Source organism: Centruroides sculpturatus, unplaced genomic scaffold, assembly GCF_000671375.1.
Source record: "Centruroides sculpturatus isolate CEXI.00-Female unplaced genomic scaffold, Cexi_2.0 scaffold55, whole genome shotgun sequence".
NCBI classification, from domain to species: domain Eukaryota; kingdom Metazoa; phylum Arthropoda; class Arachnida; order Scorpiones; family Buthidae; genus Centruroides; species Centruroides sculpturatus.
In genome coordinates this window covers 635,007-653,937 of record NW_019384374.1, presented here as the reverse complement: position 1 = coordinate 653,937, position 18,931 = coordinate 635,007, and the positions used below count along the sequence as shown (strand labels likewise).

The window sequence follows — 18,931 nt, the reverse complement described above, 5'->3', positions numbered from 1 at the left end:
TATACACTATATATATATATATATATACATGTATGTAATATCTTTATTTTCCTACGCCCTAAGCTTGCCAAATTCATTTTAATAACTCGTTCCGATAAAGATAATTTATAATAAATAATAAAAATATAATACGCTTTTAAGCAATAACAGAATTGTGTATATGTATATATATAAGTATTTCTTTTATTACATTAAGTATATAATAGCCTTACCGATTTTACGGTTTAACCGTAAAAATTGTAGTGTATATATATGTAATTTTTTTTTCTCGTGTTATCGTGTCGTTTATCTGAATTAATTAAGTTTGGTTGGATTGTTTGAGAATTTTATTGTCGCTTTGAGGAATTTATCTGTATGTATATTATGGTCGACCCCTCTCTCCCCGTTTATTTTTTATTTTATTTTATTGTTTGTTTAAAGTTAAGAATCGTGTACATTTTTGATTTATCGATTTTTCGCGGAGATGGATTTGAAATGGAGTTTTCGATAGTGATCGCTTTTCTGATACTTTAGTGTTTTTTTTTTCCTCCCTTTAAGGTAACCTTTAAATCGTTTCTTCGTTGAAAGTCACCAGACAAGAACATTCTCATTCAATTTGACCTCTTTACATAAAAGTTTTAAATTTGTTATTGATTATTTTTTCTTCTTTTGCATTCTTTAAATTTATTTTCCTAAATTGTATTTAAGTACACAATTAAAAACAAAATTAAACATTCAAAATAAGTACTTTTAATTGTAAATAAATAAATTATATTTAATGTATAGTTTCTTCTTCTTTATTTAATAAAATTTAATTATTACTAATAATAGATTTAATCGTTTAATTTAATCGAAAATGATCGTCATTAATTAAAATTTTTAATTAAATTCGTCATCAACAGATGTCAACTTTTTGTTTGGGTGATTTAAAAAAAATCCGCGAATCTAATCACGTGCTTCGAACTGCCACTCGCCACATTTCTGTATTCAACATTTATGACTCATTCATTATTCACTGTTTATAGCCCGTATATTTATGTACCAAATTGGTATAAAAATACCAAACTTTTACGCATTTGTCTTCATTTAGACAAAAAGAAAAGAGAGAGAGGGGGGAGTGCGCACTTTCCAGTTTTGTTAGAATAATTGCGGATCGTATCCTCTTTTGAAAATTTAGCGCGTGGGACAATAAATAAATATAGATTAATGCCGACTTAGTTTTAATTTTCTGCACTATTTAGCGTGATTTAATCTGAGATACGATGAATTATTACTCCATTCAATCTTCTTCGACGTCATACCAGACATTACAACGCCATCTGGTGTGTAAAAGGTTACTTAGTTTCGAGTTCATAAATATTCATTCCACTCTTGTAACTCGTTTCCATTGTTGAAATTGATATAATTTTTTTTTTCGTTCTGTTGAAGAATATTTAAATTCTGAAATTGATTATTATTATTACTATTATTATATTATTGTGTTACGGCAATTGAATAGAGGTGAAGTTTACAATTTCATCAATTTCAGAAGTAGATCCATTGTAAAAATAAAATTAAAAAAAAAAATAAAATCTTATTACTGAAACAGATGAAACTGAAGTCTGGAGTGAACGGTTGGGTTTCAGGAATCGATTTATAATGATCTGGTGCCGAAATTGAGCTGTTTAAATAAGACATTGTACTGTCTCGTGTTCTATAATAATAATAATAATGAAATACCTTCCGAAATCTTGCAGTGTTTTCATAGAGATTTCGTTTGTATTATTATGTTAAAGACGGAATTAAGACGTTTACTAAATAGGTTATCGCTGCAATAAATTATACAAATTAACAAAACCGGAGCCAAAACGTAATTATTTATTAGTTAATTGGCATTCTTCTTGTATTTAGTGTCATATCTGTGTTCAAAAAAAAAAAAACAGAATTAATTTTGTTCTCGTTTGACGACATGATAGCGCAGTGTAATATATATAAAATTTTATAAGTTCCAGATGTTTTTATTTAAAAAAAAAAGTTGTCGGGGCAGTTCCCCCTTTTAAGAAAGATCCAAGCTTTAAAATGGAATATTTAAATAAATTTTAACCATGTTTTTTCGAAACAATTTCCTTACAATTTCATCCAAACAACGTAATCAATCCATCTAAAGTTCGCGTGTTAACTAGGCTCCGCCCGAGACATTTAAAAAAAAAAAAAACTTTTGGAAGAGATAAAGTGATTACTAAACTCCGCCCAATAATGGATTTGACTGCCTTTACGTACCTGTCAAAATAACGAAGTGTGTTTTCGAGAAGGCACACGAGAACCAATTTTTATTATTTTTTATTTTATTTATTTAAAAACTGTTAGGAGAGTTTTCAAAAGCAATCGGTAAACGAAGTTTGTGTGTGTTTTATAAAAGTTTAATGCCTTTTAGTTGGACGAGAAGGAGCTGCTAATTCGCAAATCGAGCAGAAAAGATTGGCGAAGTTATAAAACTCGAGCAAACGCTAACGATTTAATTAAATTTTCAAAAGAGGAATCGAAACGAATATTCACTTTTATTAGTTTTAATTAACCGCAGAGTTTCTGTAAAGTTTCGTGCTTGAATTACAAAGCTATTTTTCCCAGACCTTGTTATCGATTCTGAGATTGTAACGTGTTACAACGTTTCGGAATTTCTCCCCCCTCCTCCGTTTTAGCAATTTTCTTTTCTCCTCTTATTTAATTCACATTTTTATTTTATTGAAAAACTTCGCTATTTTATCCCATTATTTTCAGATAAATAAGTTTTGATATTAAAGAGACGATTCAGGCTTTTATTTATTTAATATCAAAAAATGTATATCATCTTTATCTGTATCTGTGATATTTCTTCCTCCTCCTCCTGGTGCTATAAGAAAATTGAGTAAATGTTCTTGGAAGAGTTTCACTCTCTTCCCAATTGTTTAAAAGAATTAATAGAGTTGGAGAGGATTAAATTGGAATTTGTTTGCATTTCCTAACTAATGAGGTTGTTTAGAAGTTAGCTAGGTGGATTTTGACATTAATAAATTTGCAAATATTTGATTATCTTTATTGGAATTTGGTGTCGGGATACAACTTTAATTTTCTCTAGTTGATGGAGTGTTATTGATGTTTAAATGACTTAAAATATATTTTGTAAAGATTCTGTTTAATTTCAATCTCGATAAAGTTTGAACATTTTAATTGAATTAAGTAAATTAATAACCTTAACTTTTTCCAGTACTTTGTTCTTCCTTAATTAACTTATCTTGTTTCTTCTTTCATAAAAATCTTCCTTATTGCTGCAATGAAAAAAAATAAGAAAAAATAAGTAGACTGCTTTTTAAACATGCTTTTTTATTGGTTAAGAAAAAACAAATTAATTTGTACCTTATGCTGAACTTTATAGTTATACTCATTACATTTTAGTTTAATATTCTAGCAGTATATGCAAAAGAAAACAAAAGAAATTTTAATTAAAATTGAAAATTATATCCAAATAAAAAAAAATAATATAATTAAGGAAAATAAATTTAAGTAGATAAAAGTTATATTCTTTAAACAAGATAGAGCATTAGAATATTAAAAATTAAATTAAAATATCCAGCAGCTATATAAATTATTTTTAAAATCATTTGATACTGATTTCCACTAGCTGCTATTGTCATGCCACAGACAAGTGCATTTAATATCTAAAATTAATCCAAATAATATTTTTATTTGGATTAATTTAATTTAGATACTTGTAAAAACTTTTATAACTCTCCAACCTATTTGGAAATATGCATATAAAATTTTATTATTTAATATCGTCATAAAAACTGCCTTTAAAATAAAAGAAATATGGTAATTGTATATTAAATTCTCTAGATGATAGCATAAAAGATATTTTAAAATATTTTATTGACAATTGATTAGACTATGTAACAATCCGACGATTACGACTGAAGTTTATCGTGAAAATCAATCTGTTTTATTATTTCTCTCCTTATCGGAATATTGTATTTATAGATACAATCTATATACAGTACTTTATCTTATTTCTGTTCATGACATACTTTCTTCCTTAGATAAGAGATACGGTTTGATTTATAAATGATATAAATCATATTAATGTTAATGCAATTTATTTAATTATAAATCAATTCCCTTTATACTCTTATTTATGAGATTAAATTTAAAAACTTTAAACATTATATAAAAAGATTAAATCACAAAGGGGTGATTCTATTTTTGTTGGACATTTAAAACCCACTGGATACTTTAAATAATAGATTTCCTTATTTAAAGTACTGAATTCATCTCCTTTAAAAGGACTAAATTGAGGAATTAACTTAATAGATTTCTATAAACTCTTTTATTTATTCCATTCAGCATTGGAATTAAACTGTATGTAAATTATTATTAATCCTGTTATTTGATAATGCATTATGAAGCATGAGAATAAAGGAGCATTATTATCTTTTAAACGTACTTCTCCGACGTTATGTAAGTTGCCCATTTGAACAGTTGAGTTTATTGGTTGTGTACTGTATTTACGTAGCTTTTTTATATCACTTGACAGAAATGATGATGAATGATGACAGATACCAGTCTTACTTGAAACAGTCATTATATTTAGATGACTAATAGTCGTTATATGTAATTTCGAAATAACTTTCCATTATACAGAATTTTTCTTAAGATATGACTGTGTTCTATAAATTAAATGTAAATTATTTTGGATATTTTGCAAAAAATTATATAATTATTCAATGTGAGTTTACATCATCCTTCATTTATCTATAAAAAGTCAGTTGTTAAGTTTGGGAGGGGAAAAGAAATCAAAAATGGAAATTTGACCATCGTGATGTCAAATTTTGGTTGGATTCCAATTATTTAATTATGGCCATCTTCAAGTTTGACGGTGGTCACTGGCCTAGAAAAATCCCTTTTCTGGAACGCATTTCTTAATTTAAAGAGATTAATATGAAAATTTCCAAATTAATTCATGGAATTTTGAATTACTCATTGTATATTTGACAGAGTGACATTCCTGCAACATTCTAGCACATACAAAATGCAATTATTTAGAGAAGTTTTCTAAACATTTAGATTAATGATCCCACTTATTGTACCTTAGATTAAAATGATAAGATGTAACAGAGCTTCTATAAAAATATTTTAATTCAATATTTCATTTCTAATTTGTATTTTTCTTTTTAACAGGTGATAACCAAGATCCTGATGCTTTGGGAATATGTATTATAACGTATCCCAGGTATCTACGTTATAGTGCCATGTTAAGGCGTTTGAACGGAGAGGTCGGAAAATGGCTAAGCAACACGTTGATAGTAGCGTTGGGAGGTTTTACTGTGTCCAGTCGTAATGTGTATATTTTGTTTTGTAGAGACTTTTTTGATCATGAAGGTCTAGCACAAAACGATGCCAACTGTGATCATCTAGGTAATTATTATTATTATACAACATAGCTTTAATAATACTTCAAATTTCATAACAAAATTCTTCTTGACAGCACCCATTTTTAAAGGTCGGCCAAGGAAAAAGAAACCCAAATCCCTCACCAATTCAGATTATCAGTATGCCGAAAACAATGGGAACAAGGTTAGGTTTTATTAAGATTCCTTTTCTACTAAAACTGCAATAAAAGAAATTTTACAAAATTTAAATCCTAGATTATCTAAAATTTAAAATTACAAGGCCTTGACGTACAGAAAGTGATTTCCTTAGTTTATATAAGCAAGTGTTTGTTGCATAATAAAAAATGCCTATATAGGTTACAAACAGCTGTGAAATACTAGAACAACATACCATTATCTGATACATAATTCCATCATTTGTTTATGACTATATAATTTAGATTTCTGGTGTTATTTTTGTTTGATATAAGAAATTAGATATCAAATAAAGTAAATAATATAAATTAATGCAATTTTAAATATAGAAATTAATTTATTTATAGAAAATTAAATTTAAAAATGTGGAGAATTATGAACCAAATGATATATTCTTGTTTATTTATGCATCTAATTTTTTTTTAATTATTCCACTTTAGATTAAAACAAGTACACCAAAGAGACCCTTGGGGCAGATGGAGGAGGGATTTCTCCGAAATCTTTTTGAATTTATGAAAAGTCGAAATACTCCTATTCACAGAGTCCCAAATTTGGGCTTCAAACAAAGTGAGTAACTTACAACAAGAAGTATTTTTTTTTATGCATAGATTAAAGTCTAATTTGATAACAAAACACATTTTGCAGTCACGCTAGACCATTCATCAAAATTCCTAACTCGATTTTTTTAAAAAAATGTAGTTTATTTTAATTTATAAATAAGTAAATATAAATGGGAAAAAAATAAAACAGAATTAGATTTTTATATTTCTGATTTCATGGTTTCCATTGACCTATTTTTCCGTAATTCAATACAAAAGTTTGTTTAACATTATTTGAAGAATCAGGTTTAGAACTTTTCCTGGTCCAGTTCACATCAATTAAGGTTATTATGATCTGTGTACGGCATACGTTGATGGAACAATTCTAACCGAAATTGACCCACTTACCAAAATGAATAATGATAGAAAATTAAACAAATCACAAAAGAAAATTTTAATTCCAATTTTATAGATGAATTATCTACCAATATGTGTCACATACACATACAGTTTTATTCTTTAAACAAACAATACTGGAAAAAATATTATTGATTTTTTTATTCATAAAAAATTTTATTATTATTTTCTTATTATTCAAATTTTTTTTTTCAGTTGATCTCTACCTCTTTTTCTCCCTTGTACAAAAATTAGGAGGATATGAACAGGTAGGTTAAATATATGTGTTAAAATTATTTAAACTATAAAATTAACCAAATAAATAATAAATTTAGACATTACAGTATGCATAATATTTAAAAAATATTTTTGATGATGACATTTGTTTATTTCCTTATACAATTAGACTTGTTTGTCCTTGCTTGAAATACCGTGATCATTCATAGGAACGACTTATAAATAAATTAAGCACGTCGACGTTAAATAATACGTGTTTTTTTTAAAAGAAAAACTGTATAAATTTAAAATATTTAATAATCAATTTATTAACTGTAAAGTAATATAAACTTCTAGCTATTTTTGTTTGCTTTTCCTGTCTCTTGAAAGCATTCATTGACTTCTTTTGGTATAATTATAAATAAAGTACTATACTCGGAGAGTTTACTTGATGTAATTGATAACGAAGATTGCCGGTGTCGCAATGGCCCGAAATGTTTTCCCAAATTACCAAATTTAGAATAAGCTTAGTAATTTAAACTTATCAGAATATTTTTTCTCAAGAATATAAACATTATGTATGAAAATAGACGACTCAACAGCATTTTTAAAAAATTCCAATCAAAATAATGTGCAATGTACGTCCTAAACTATTTATATTCATTCAGGAAAGCTGTATAAACAGATGGTCATTTTTCATATCCTTAAATGCATTTTTATCAATCTGCAGCTGTTTTTAATTGCTCGTGTTTCTTGGAAATGGAATTTAAATATTTTTATAATTAACATATACATTTCCTTTTTTCCCCCCATTTTCCTGTTTTAATGGAGTTGCTGACAATGCTATTTTATTAAATTTTATTTTTCTAGTAATATTATATTCTGTAATTAAACAAAAAGAAAAATCTGTAGGAGTGTATAACAGTTAGATATTCTAGATAAAAATATTCAGTTAATAATCTTGATGATCAGAATGACATTACAATATTGGGTGGAGTTGAGTAATGTCTTTATTGGTGATGTGCACACTTCCCATTATCCAAGTTAATGACATGTGACCTCGAATGGATTTATCATTGCTATAATATTCTTTATGTGTTTACAAATAAACAGCTCTTGACAATTGTAGTTAGGACGTGGACATTATTCCAATCTTTAAAGACCGAAAGAATAAATTTTTATTATAAAAATGTAAACAGGAGATTCCCTATATATATATATATATTTAACCAAATAAGCCAGTTTGATAGAAAATATGTCATATGCTATTGTATGAATATAGTGGCCTCTAAAGAGGTAAAACTGAATTACAAAATGTTTTTATTTGTCATGTTTACTTTTGTGTTTCAAGGAAAGAGATATTTTGATATATTTCTTGATAAATTTGTCAGTGGAATATGAATTGAAACATGACTTATTGAAGAAATATTAAATTTTTTATTATTATTTAAACTTTGGTATTACTTCTTACATTTTATAACAAGTATTTTTCAGTATGAAATCATGATTACTCATTATTTTAAATTAAACAGTGATAAATATAATGTTTAAAATAAATGTATGTTAATTAAATTAGTTATCGTGAGAGGAGCAGGAGGAGGCCATGTTTTTGAAAATGTGATAAATGCTTATTGATAAGGGAACTAAGGTACAGAATTGGGGCTACACCAAGGTCAACTCTTCTTTAGAATATAAGATTTTGTGTCCAGCTAAAGTTCGTGCAGAACTCGCAAAATTACGTTACAAATAAATTAAATTACAAGAAGAGCATTTTTAACAGAAAATTCCTTGTAAAAAATTTAAATTTTCAGGATGACCAGTGTTTGTTTCATACCTAATATATAAACTAAAAATAAAGCTTATTATATAGAAACTTTGTGTTAAATTTTAAACACAATTAAAATTAGAACTAATCAACTGCTATCATTAAAAACTGAATATCAAATTTCATAAATTGAAATTGTTAGAAATGAGCAGATTCTAGCCTCTTTTTTAATTAAATTTGATTCCTTAGTTAAAAAAAAACATTGTATCAAATTTTATCAAAATTTGTCCAGTCAACTTAACATTGTGTTAATGGATATGTGGAGCAAAAAAATATAAATAGAACTTGATCATTGATGCTGGAAGTGAATATAAAAAGAATTTTCCTAGAATTTCTAATTAATTTTGTTTTTATTTCGCTTTTTTTATAGTGTAAAAAAAAACCTTACTGCTTAATTTGAAATCAAAATTTGTTTTAAAAACAGAAAGAAAAATTGTTACTTCAGGATTGATATAAAAGACTTATTATTTATGAAATTTGCTGAATGCAAAATGTAAATAATAATCAAACTTATTTTTCTTTTAATTAGATTACTCATAAGAAACAATGGAAATTAGTTTATGATGAATTGGGTGGTAATCCTGGAAGTACCAGTGCAGCTACTTGTACACGTCGTCACTATGAAAGGTAAATAATCTAACAGTCATAGACAATATCCATTCTGTTTCATCAATAGTTAAGATTTTATTCAATTCATTTCAAAGGTATCTTAGCACTTACACTACGTACGTGCTTATGTTTCCTTTGAATTCGTCTATAACCGTATTCTAATTGTGGTTCCAAAGGTAACAAAATGGCACAGGAAATTAAATAATTTCATTACATTTGTCTATATCAAAATAAAGATACTACATATATCAATATTTCAGGCTTTTACTTCCTTACGAACGTCACCTGAATGGAGAAGATGACAAACCCCTTCCTCCTCCTCCACCTCCGAGAATCCGTAACAAAAAACTGAATTCCGAGAAAGATAAAAATGAACTGAATCAGGATGATATAGTCTGCTTGTATGCAGATAATGAGATTTCACAAAATAGAAGTGACGATAAATTATATGATATCAGCAACGGAAAAGATGGTGAATTGGACAGTCACGACGAATACATGGACGACAGTGAAGAGAAGCAAGAATGGCTGGATAACATTAAAGAGGAAAATGTGTGTGAACTTGATTCAAGTAACTGTTTAACAGAGAACCAAAATCCTGCTTTTATAATCAATAGGGTAAGCATTATATTAAATCATAATTTAAATATGCTTGGTATTACCATTGTTTTGTTTGTGTTTATCAAACATAAATTTAGATTAATGAATTATTTATTTTTCATCCTTGAGTGTATGAATATATTATTACTCATTGATTAAGAGAAAGGTAACATTGTAAATATTATTGTTCTTCATCCCACGTTTGTTTTGTAAAGAAGTAATTTTTAAATTTTATTTATTCATTCTAAACTGAGAAAAAACAAAATTAGGAACAATAGAAATGAGAACTAAATAAAGAATCTTGATATAGTAATGCTACCATTTTTAATTATTGTAATTATGTTAACTATCATTCAAGAATGTTGTAACTATGTTAAAACATTGGAGAACTGTTCAAGTTTTACAACTGTCCATTACAATTTCTCAATTCGTGCACCTCGTATCACATGGCACAGATCCAACAGATACCCAAATTCTTCCTACATTTGCTATGACATATCCATTGTCACTCCTCCCACAGAAGCCACAATTCTATGGCTCCTTGGATTACTCACATTGCAAAATGACAAGCAATTCTGACTTTGCAAACTGCCTTCTCTTTTGTGAAGTCACCACTTTTGTTTACTGCACTTCTTACAAAAAGTAGATGATGTTTGAATACAAGCAAGAAATGAAACTTGGATGGTTATTCAAATGATTAGTATATATTGCACGTTTCTTGGATAATAATTAACATAATTACAGTAATTTAAAATGGTAGCATTCATTTGGAAAACCTGGATATACTAAAAACATTTGGTTTAATTTGTTTGGTGCTACTAAAATTAAATTATTTTATTTTATTTAAGTTACATTAGTTATTTGCTACTCAAATTAGGTTAAAAAATATTAATTATTTAGTAGTACATTTTAAATGCACTTAGCTAAGAGAATCAGATCTAATATATCTCAAAGCAACTGTAAGTGACAGTAGTAAAGTATAATTTATATGCAGCTATCGAATGATGAATTATTGTACCTAACAACGCCATAAAGAATTTGATTGTGTTACAGAATACTGCCTTATAAAAAGCAATATGAAGTCTCTAGAATTTGCATGTCAATCACAATTGGAGACACATTATATTTGATACTAAGCTAAAATCAGTATAAATTTTGTTGTTGTTATGCTGTTAATACTATGTGGAACAAAAACAAATTTTCAAGGTTCAAAGTATCATAAATTCATAATTTAAACATAAATAACAGATAACACTATTAATATTAAAACTTCATCTACAAATAAACTAACAATGGAAATACCATCTGTCAGTCTTTTTAACTGCTGACAACAATGAGATTTTATAGAGAATATTAATAGTTTAAGGCATGATATTGTTTATCATCAAAAAGAATCACAGAAAAGAATTAAATTATGTCAAATGGACAAAAGTCATATTTACTTTATATATAATCTGTAGTAAACAAATTCTTTGACAATGCGAATAATTTCATTTGTAATTTTCAAATTAACTGTGCAGGTAAGCTGTTTCAGGTTAAGTACATTTATTGATATTATTATTACAGAAAATTTAAAGCATATTATATATAAAAAGAAAAAACCTTTGGAAAAATCAGGTTTACATGATTAAGGTTTTCAAAAGGAAAAAAAAAAACACGATGAAACATTTCCAAGTTTAATATAATCTTGGCGAACAATAACTCTCTAACAATAATAATTTTATTATAGTCGTCGTAAGATAAAAACATCACTAGATAAAAAAAAAACACATTTAATTGTATTATTTATCATCACTAACATAATTTTATGGAAGATTTATTAGGAAAAAAAAAACAAAAGAAAATTTTAGTTTCGAAGAATTATTCATTTTTTCATTAAATAATAAATTTTGTTTCACTTTTTTCTATTATACTTCTAACTATTAATATTTTCTTTGAAGAAATTGCCTTTTTCTTCCTTTTTCAATATAAGTGATAATTTAATTTACTCGAGTAAAATTAATAAATTTAATCCCCAGTTATGATTAATACTTCATAAAGAAATTACCTACTTGTAGATTTTAAATTTATACGTTTAGTTTAGATTCTTTGGATCTGTCCTTGAAGGAAATATTTTTATTAACTACATAATGCTTTTGTCGGTTGTCCTTGGAAATTATTGATTTCAATTAATTTTAAATTAAACAAAATTTATCAATTATAGAATTAAATAAAATAAATAAAAATGTGTTGTTTGTAACACAATTCATCGAGTAAGCCATTTATAAAATTTTCCTAATATGTAATCACGTTTTTACATTTAAATTATGAGAAAATATTTCATTATTACCTACGATCAGAACCAGTTTTACTATTTTTAATTTATTGACAATCTGCTAGAATTATTCAAAGAAAAATAAGAAAGTTTGAAGAATTTTATTAATTTAAATCGCACAAAATAGTTTCTAATGTTAAAACTACCCAAAAGAAAAACACAGACGTACAGAGTATTGTCAATATGTCCGCAAAGCACAATATCAAATAATTTTGGAAAAAAATAATTCTCGATCGTAATAAATAAAGCATTTCTTAGAAACAGACTGTTTAGTTCAGTAAATTTTTTTTTAATCTACAAGGTCATTGATATTATGAATCATTCTATTCAATGACAGTACATGTTAATTATTAATATATTCTGTAAACAGTATCTGAATGAGTTTATTCAGTAATTAAAACTGTTTATGTTTTATATTATTAAATAGTTTTTGAATTGTGGCAGATAGTAATCAGATGAGAAACCAGTTATAGACAAACTTTAGTTGTTTTGCACCTGTGATTAAATAAATGGTTTATGTACATTTATCGTATTTTAAGTGCGCAACAATAAATAACGTTTAGATGAAGATTATATAAAATTATAGGCATCGTGCTAGATTCAAATATTGTGTAATTTTATATTTAGCAATTAATGTACTTAGTCAGTGGCATAGATAATACATTTTGTTTTACTGAGGTTAGTTGTTTTCTGGTGCCTTAAATGAAACTACAATGAATTATTGCTTATATATGAACTGTTTCTCAAACTGAATTGCAGGGTACCTTAGGTTTCCACACCCACCTCTAGGAGTTTTGCAAAAAATCCAGACAAAATTTATAATTTACGGTGACAATTATTTATGCTATGAAAAAGTTATAATAATATACTTTTAAATATTTTAATTTATTAATACTTCTATCTAAAGTCAAATGAAATGTCAAATTATCGGTTTATAATATGGCTAATTAAATACTAAGTAATTTGTTTTATAGGTAGACATCTCATGCTAGATTTAATAATTATAATAAATCAGGTTTTTGAGTTGATGCTTATATATATATTGGATTACTATTGATTATTTTACAAAAATTTTCCTAAGGTTTACAAGAAGAAATATTTTTATTTAATGTTCTGTAATTTAAAAAAATGTGGCATTTGAAATTTTTGAAGTCACAGATAACGAAATTGCATGGCAGCACCATACAGATTTCAATCAGGAGAGAAATGAACTATAGATATGATTATTGCTATGCTATGTACTGCTGATCATATTAAAAATTAATAAATGTCTTATGAAAAACAAGAATTTGGGCCAGTGGCAAAATTTGAAAAGCTCGATAACCAATTTTCCCTATCTTACCAGTCTCTTCTTAGACAAAAACCAAAAATATTTTACCTGCTGATGTTTAATTTCCCTTAATGAATCAAAATTTGAACATTAATAACATCAACTAGTTTCTTATTTGCAATAAATACATTATCATATTTCTCTATAATTCTTCAATCAACAGAATGTTTCAGCTATCAGGAACAATTACTAGAATTCATTTTAGTTTGGAAATTGTAGCACTTGAATTTTCATTTGAGTTTCATCTGATTTCTTTCCAAAGAAATCGGGAGAAATTTAATCTTGCTTCATTTTTGAGTTAAATAGTGTAGCTTTATAAGAACCGTATTATCCAGAACTTCACGAAGTTAATCAGAAACACAAAAATCACAAAATTTACATCTTTCAACTTTGGATTCAGCATTTATTAAAGTATATCCTTTTATCTTGAAGCTTCAAAACTTTTTTCCTCTTAATTTCATCAAAGAAAATAGTGAAAAGTCAAAGATCAAACCCCTATGTACCCTGAATCTAACTGCTTGCACTGGTCATGACTATTTTGCCAAATCAACTTTTCATACCATTATTTTTTATCCCCAATATTTGGACAACACATATAGTTAATCCTCTGTCAACAACATAATTTTTTAAATCAATTTACAATTTTTTAGTTAATGATCATGCAAGCCATCAATGTGAGAAAATTTTAGGAAGATTTACAAATTTTAAATGTAACAATACAAGTTTAATTTTTATAATTATTTCTTCACACTATGACTTGACAATACCCTACAGACTATGCTGAAAATATCAATAGTATAAGAAATTGTCTGCTAATTAATGTAAAGATGTGTTTTTTTCTTAGTGAGATTAATATAGTAACTATTTTATTAACATTCTATGGAAGAAATCTGAAAAATGTTTATTTTGTAAGGATTTGACATTCCATAGTTCAATTTCATTGTAATGATGAAATTGAAAAGTTAAAATTCAAAGTGACTTTGCATTTTCAATTACAATTCCTACTACTGGACAAAGAACGAACTGGATTCATGTATTTAACATAAATTTTAAAAAATTGGTATTAATTTAAATCAAATTTAAAGTTACTTCATTTTAAATTCATGTTTTTATTTTTAAATAGTCAACATTACTTATCTAATGAATTTCCAACCATAATATAACAAAATGCAATTAAATTTCAAACAAAGCTTGAAAATTTATCCTAGTTAATTTTTATGCAAAAAATATTTGTGTACTATTCACATATGTTTTCTATAATTTCCATCAGAATTTTAAAAAAACAAATATTCTGAATAGGGTAAAATCCATAAACCAGATGTTCATAATATTCTGAACTAATGATTTTGTGATAGAATCATCAGCTAAGTTTTAGATTAGTTTCTCAAAGTTTGACAATTTGAATCCATCACTTGACAAGTAAAACTTTGTCATTACACAATAGAGAATGCTAAATAAGTAAAGTCATCAGTTTAAATACGATAAAACATTTTTTGAGAATTGTATATCTCAGCTTTAGATCTCACTCAATGGTTTTTAAATTGAATATGACTTTATTGTTAAAAGCCACTTTGTAATGTTATAACTTATATCTATTGATCTATATTCGAAATTTACACGTTTTGGGATTTTAACCTTTGTGTGTGTAAGATATATATTAAATACTTTTTATAGTCAACTATATTATGTATGTAAACAAACAGATTTCAATAGCATAATAATTTCTTAAGAATAAAAACACAAATAAAAACATCAGAAGGGCAAATCATGAATTTTAAAAAAAGTTTTAATACATATATCTTTTCAAAAATATCACAAATATGTATGTATTTACAATTTGTTGGATAATTTATAAATGATTCTTTCTTCCTCTATTACAATTTCAAGTTATACTGAGAGTAACAGTCACTAGCTGGAATCTACCGTATATACCTCTATATAAGTACCTATATACAGTGTGATCTTAAAGTCCCTCTGCAGTGGGGTGGGGAAATGGGAGAAGCTTCCAGGAATAAAGTAATGACTGCACATTGAAAGAGTTTTAAAAGTAAGTTACACTACTTAACCATGTGGGGCTTGGCTCACTGCAAAGGGACTTTATAATCATACATACATTATATATATATATATATAGAAAGATATATATATCTTTTTTTAAAAGTAACTTTCAATATATTAATTACTGCAAAAAAGCTGGATGTACTACTATAACTCAAAATACATCTTAATCCAGTAACAAAACATAAATTTAGTAACTAAACTAATGTTTTCAATTTTATTTAAAGATCATCATCATTATTGCATATTAAAAGTTATTGCATAACTTTTAATATGCAATAAACAAATGTATAATTTTTATAAACAGAAAAACTGATTATTATATATAAAGTGGAATTTTTTTTAATGTTGTCCATACATATTNCACAAAAAAAATATGTATAAAGAACTAAAATGTTGTTCCTGGTGATTCAACATGATGAAAATCAAGACATTTTAGTCTTTTATATGTATTTTTTAATGTGTTAATTCATCAGCCATTTTTTGAAAGAAAAAAAGTTGTATTAATATATCCTGATATATAATCTGGCAGATTGTTTAATAACAAAATTTTATATATTTATTATTCATTATTTACTGGAGACTATCAATATAAGTAATCTTTCAATAATTATTAGAATAAGTATCTTGATTTTTATTGTGTTGTAATAAAATAATTATTAAAAATTTAAATCAAAACATGCAATACAAAGTGTTAATAAATCAAACCAACAAAATTAAATGGGTGTTAGAGGGATTTATAGAAGTAACTTTGAGGGTCAATGCAACTCCTGAAGTTTCTTTGCTGCCCTGCATAGCAAGTGTGTAGTATAGCAAGTTTTGAAAACAGACAAATGCATCTGAGAAAAGTGAAAACTGGAATTACAACAGAGAATTTTTTAAGCTCAGTAACTGTTATTGGGTTTAACCCCACAGGCTTTGGACCACAGCAGAGAATGTTTGTTAGTTATTATTTCAATTATTGATAACCACTTTTAATTTCATGCCAAGTTTTAGGTTCAATTAACAATAAAAAGATGGTAATCAATTAAAATATTTCAATGTCTGGACTGTGCTACATGAACAATTGCTATACTGTCAAACTGTAGAAGGTTTAAGTCCTACACATTATCAGAATGGATTGTGTTTCATGGTAGTATTTAGAACAGTGTGAATAAACAGCACTCTATAATAGTTTTAACAAATATTTAATAATAATATCAGATTTCTCTATATGGTATTTATGCATTACAGAGCATAACCACTACCAAAAGTTTAAGAGCTTGTATCTCATAAGGGTGGCTTTGACAACCTCCAGTTCATATAACCAAAGTTACTTGTATTAATCCTCCAGTTCATATAACCAAAGTTACTTGTATTAATCCTCCAGTTCATATAACCAAAGTTACTTGTATTAATCCTCTACTATCTACTTTTTTGTTGGTCTAATTTATTAACACCTTGTATTTTTATTTCGACACAGTGGAACCTGGTTAATTTGAAATGCCTGGGATGAAAAAATTACATCTTCAAGTTAAAAAGTTTTGAGTTACCTAAGTATTCCTACCTATGCTGTCATTATTGCACAGCAGAATTCAATATTCAATGTATAAATGCAGTTGATAGGTCCATGAATGTATTTCCTTTTCCATGTTTGCATCAGATTCTGCAGCACTTTTGATTTTATTACTGTTTGCATTGAAAAAGACACTCCAAAATGGCTATCTCCTGTTTAGTTTTTTTTGGTCCTTTCTCTACTTTCTGAATTGTTTCAAATTTTGTCTAAAAAGTGATTAATCAGCTTTTGCTGGTGGCCATTTTGTCCTTGAATGGCACAAGATCCACTATGTCAGTGCTGAGCATTTCACCCAAACTGGCTGATGCATCTATCATTGGCCATTTGAGAGGAATGGCATCAATGATTTGTTTATCTGCTGATAAACATCTTAATGTCATTTCATCTCACAACAAGGTATCACATGCATATACTGGCAAAAAAAAAAATTAAATATCCCAATTTCATATTAACCAAGTCAAATTAACATGTAAATCCTTACATTAAAGTAATGGGGAGAAATATGTCTTTGAGGAAAAGCAAATGCCATTTAACCATGTTTGAGTTAAGTAGGTTCCACTAACTTGGAACTGTGATATAATGATACTTTTTATGTGATCATTAAGATATTTTTAGATCAGTTTATTTTTGAACTACAGTATATATTATTCTCCTATTAGAAAGAATGCATAATATTGTTTCCATTAATAAGACTAAATTATCAAGATTTTATTGAGATGGAAAATGATATAATTTTCCTTTGCATTTTGTGTAAATATAATAAATAGTGAGATAATACTAAACAACAAATTAATTTTGATATGTTAGTCTTGCTGAACAATAGCAGCAAAGTTAATTATTTAATGAAGATAATGTTATAGTAGGATTAGAACAAACAAGATATGTATATATAAATTATTTAAAATTTTGCACAGATATGGTTTAATAGAAAATTTTAAAGAAATGTTATAATTAAAATTTTCTACCTTATTCATAACCTTACATTAATAATCTACACTTAGATGTTGTAGGTGGGATAGTGTTTTAATATTGTAGGGTTCAATAGATATTTAAAAGGTAGCATATACAAAATCCCAATTTAATTAGTATTGTCAAACAATCTACCAGATTATTTATCGAACTATATTACAGATAATTTAAATTAATCTTAACATATTAAAAAAGATGTATAAAAATGTCTTGTTTTTTTGTCATGTCAAATCACCAGGAACAACAGTCTTCCATTACAGAGATGACCTTTTATTACCGACTATGCTCCTGTGAAAACATGCAAAACAGTCTAAAAAGTTCTCAGGCGACAAGCTAAACAATTTTAAAATACACAATTTCTTTCAAAAATATGGCAGACGAGTTAAAACACAAAAAAAATATGTATAAAGAACTAAAATGTTGTTCCTGGTGATTCAACATGATGAAAATCAAGACATTTTAGTCTTTTATATGTATTTTTTAATGTGTTAATTCATCAGCCATTTTTTGAAAGAAAAAAAGTTGTATTAATATATCCTGATATATAATCTGGCAGATTGTTTAGTAACAAAATTTTATATATTTATTATATATTAAATTTTTTAAAATTTCCTATGTTGTATTAAATTAATGTAATTTTAATTTTTGTTTTGTTCAAAAATTGTGCAGTATATCAGTTTTCTTTGCATTAAGAAACCTTTAATGTTAGGTATTTCAGTGCTTTCAATAAGTGATGCTCATCCTGAGAAGCATTATATAAAAGACAATGATGTTCTTTTTATGTTGTATTCTTGAAGATGAGCATCACTTTCCCAAAAGCACCGGAATACCGATATTCAAGCTTCTAAACTCCAAGAAAAACAATTTTATATAAGTTCAATCATGTTTGTGGAGTGTAATATGTTTTTACAAAAAATTTAATTATTTCCCAAACATATTTAATT

General features: G+C 26.6%; 1 protein-coding gene across 2 annotated transcripts in view; it reads left to right on the top strand.

Annotated features, from left to right (window-relative positions):
- Positions 1-18,931, top strand: part of LOC111616159 — a 70,682-nt gene that overhangs the window by 38,867 nt on the left and 12,884 nt on the right. For both annotated transcript variants that reach the window (XM_023357590.1, XM_023357585.1), the window contains exons 4-9: positions 5,170-5,406; positions 5,477-5,565; positions 6,017-6,143; positions 6,728-6,780; positions 9,082-9,179; positions 9,422-9,779. In XM_023357590.1, the coding sequence (XP_023213358.1) occupies positions 5,170-5,406; positions 5,477-5,565; positions 6,017-6,143; positions 6,728-6,780; positions 9,082-9,179; positions 9,422-9,779 (962 nt within the window). The remainder of the gene's footprint in view (positions 1-5,169; positions 5,407-5,476; positions 5,566-6,016; positions 6,144-6,727; positions 6,781-9,081; positions 9,180-9,421; positions 9,780-18,931) is intronic.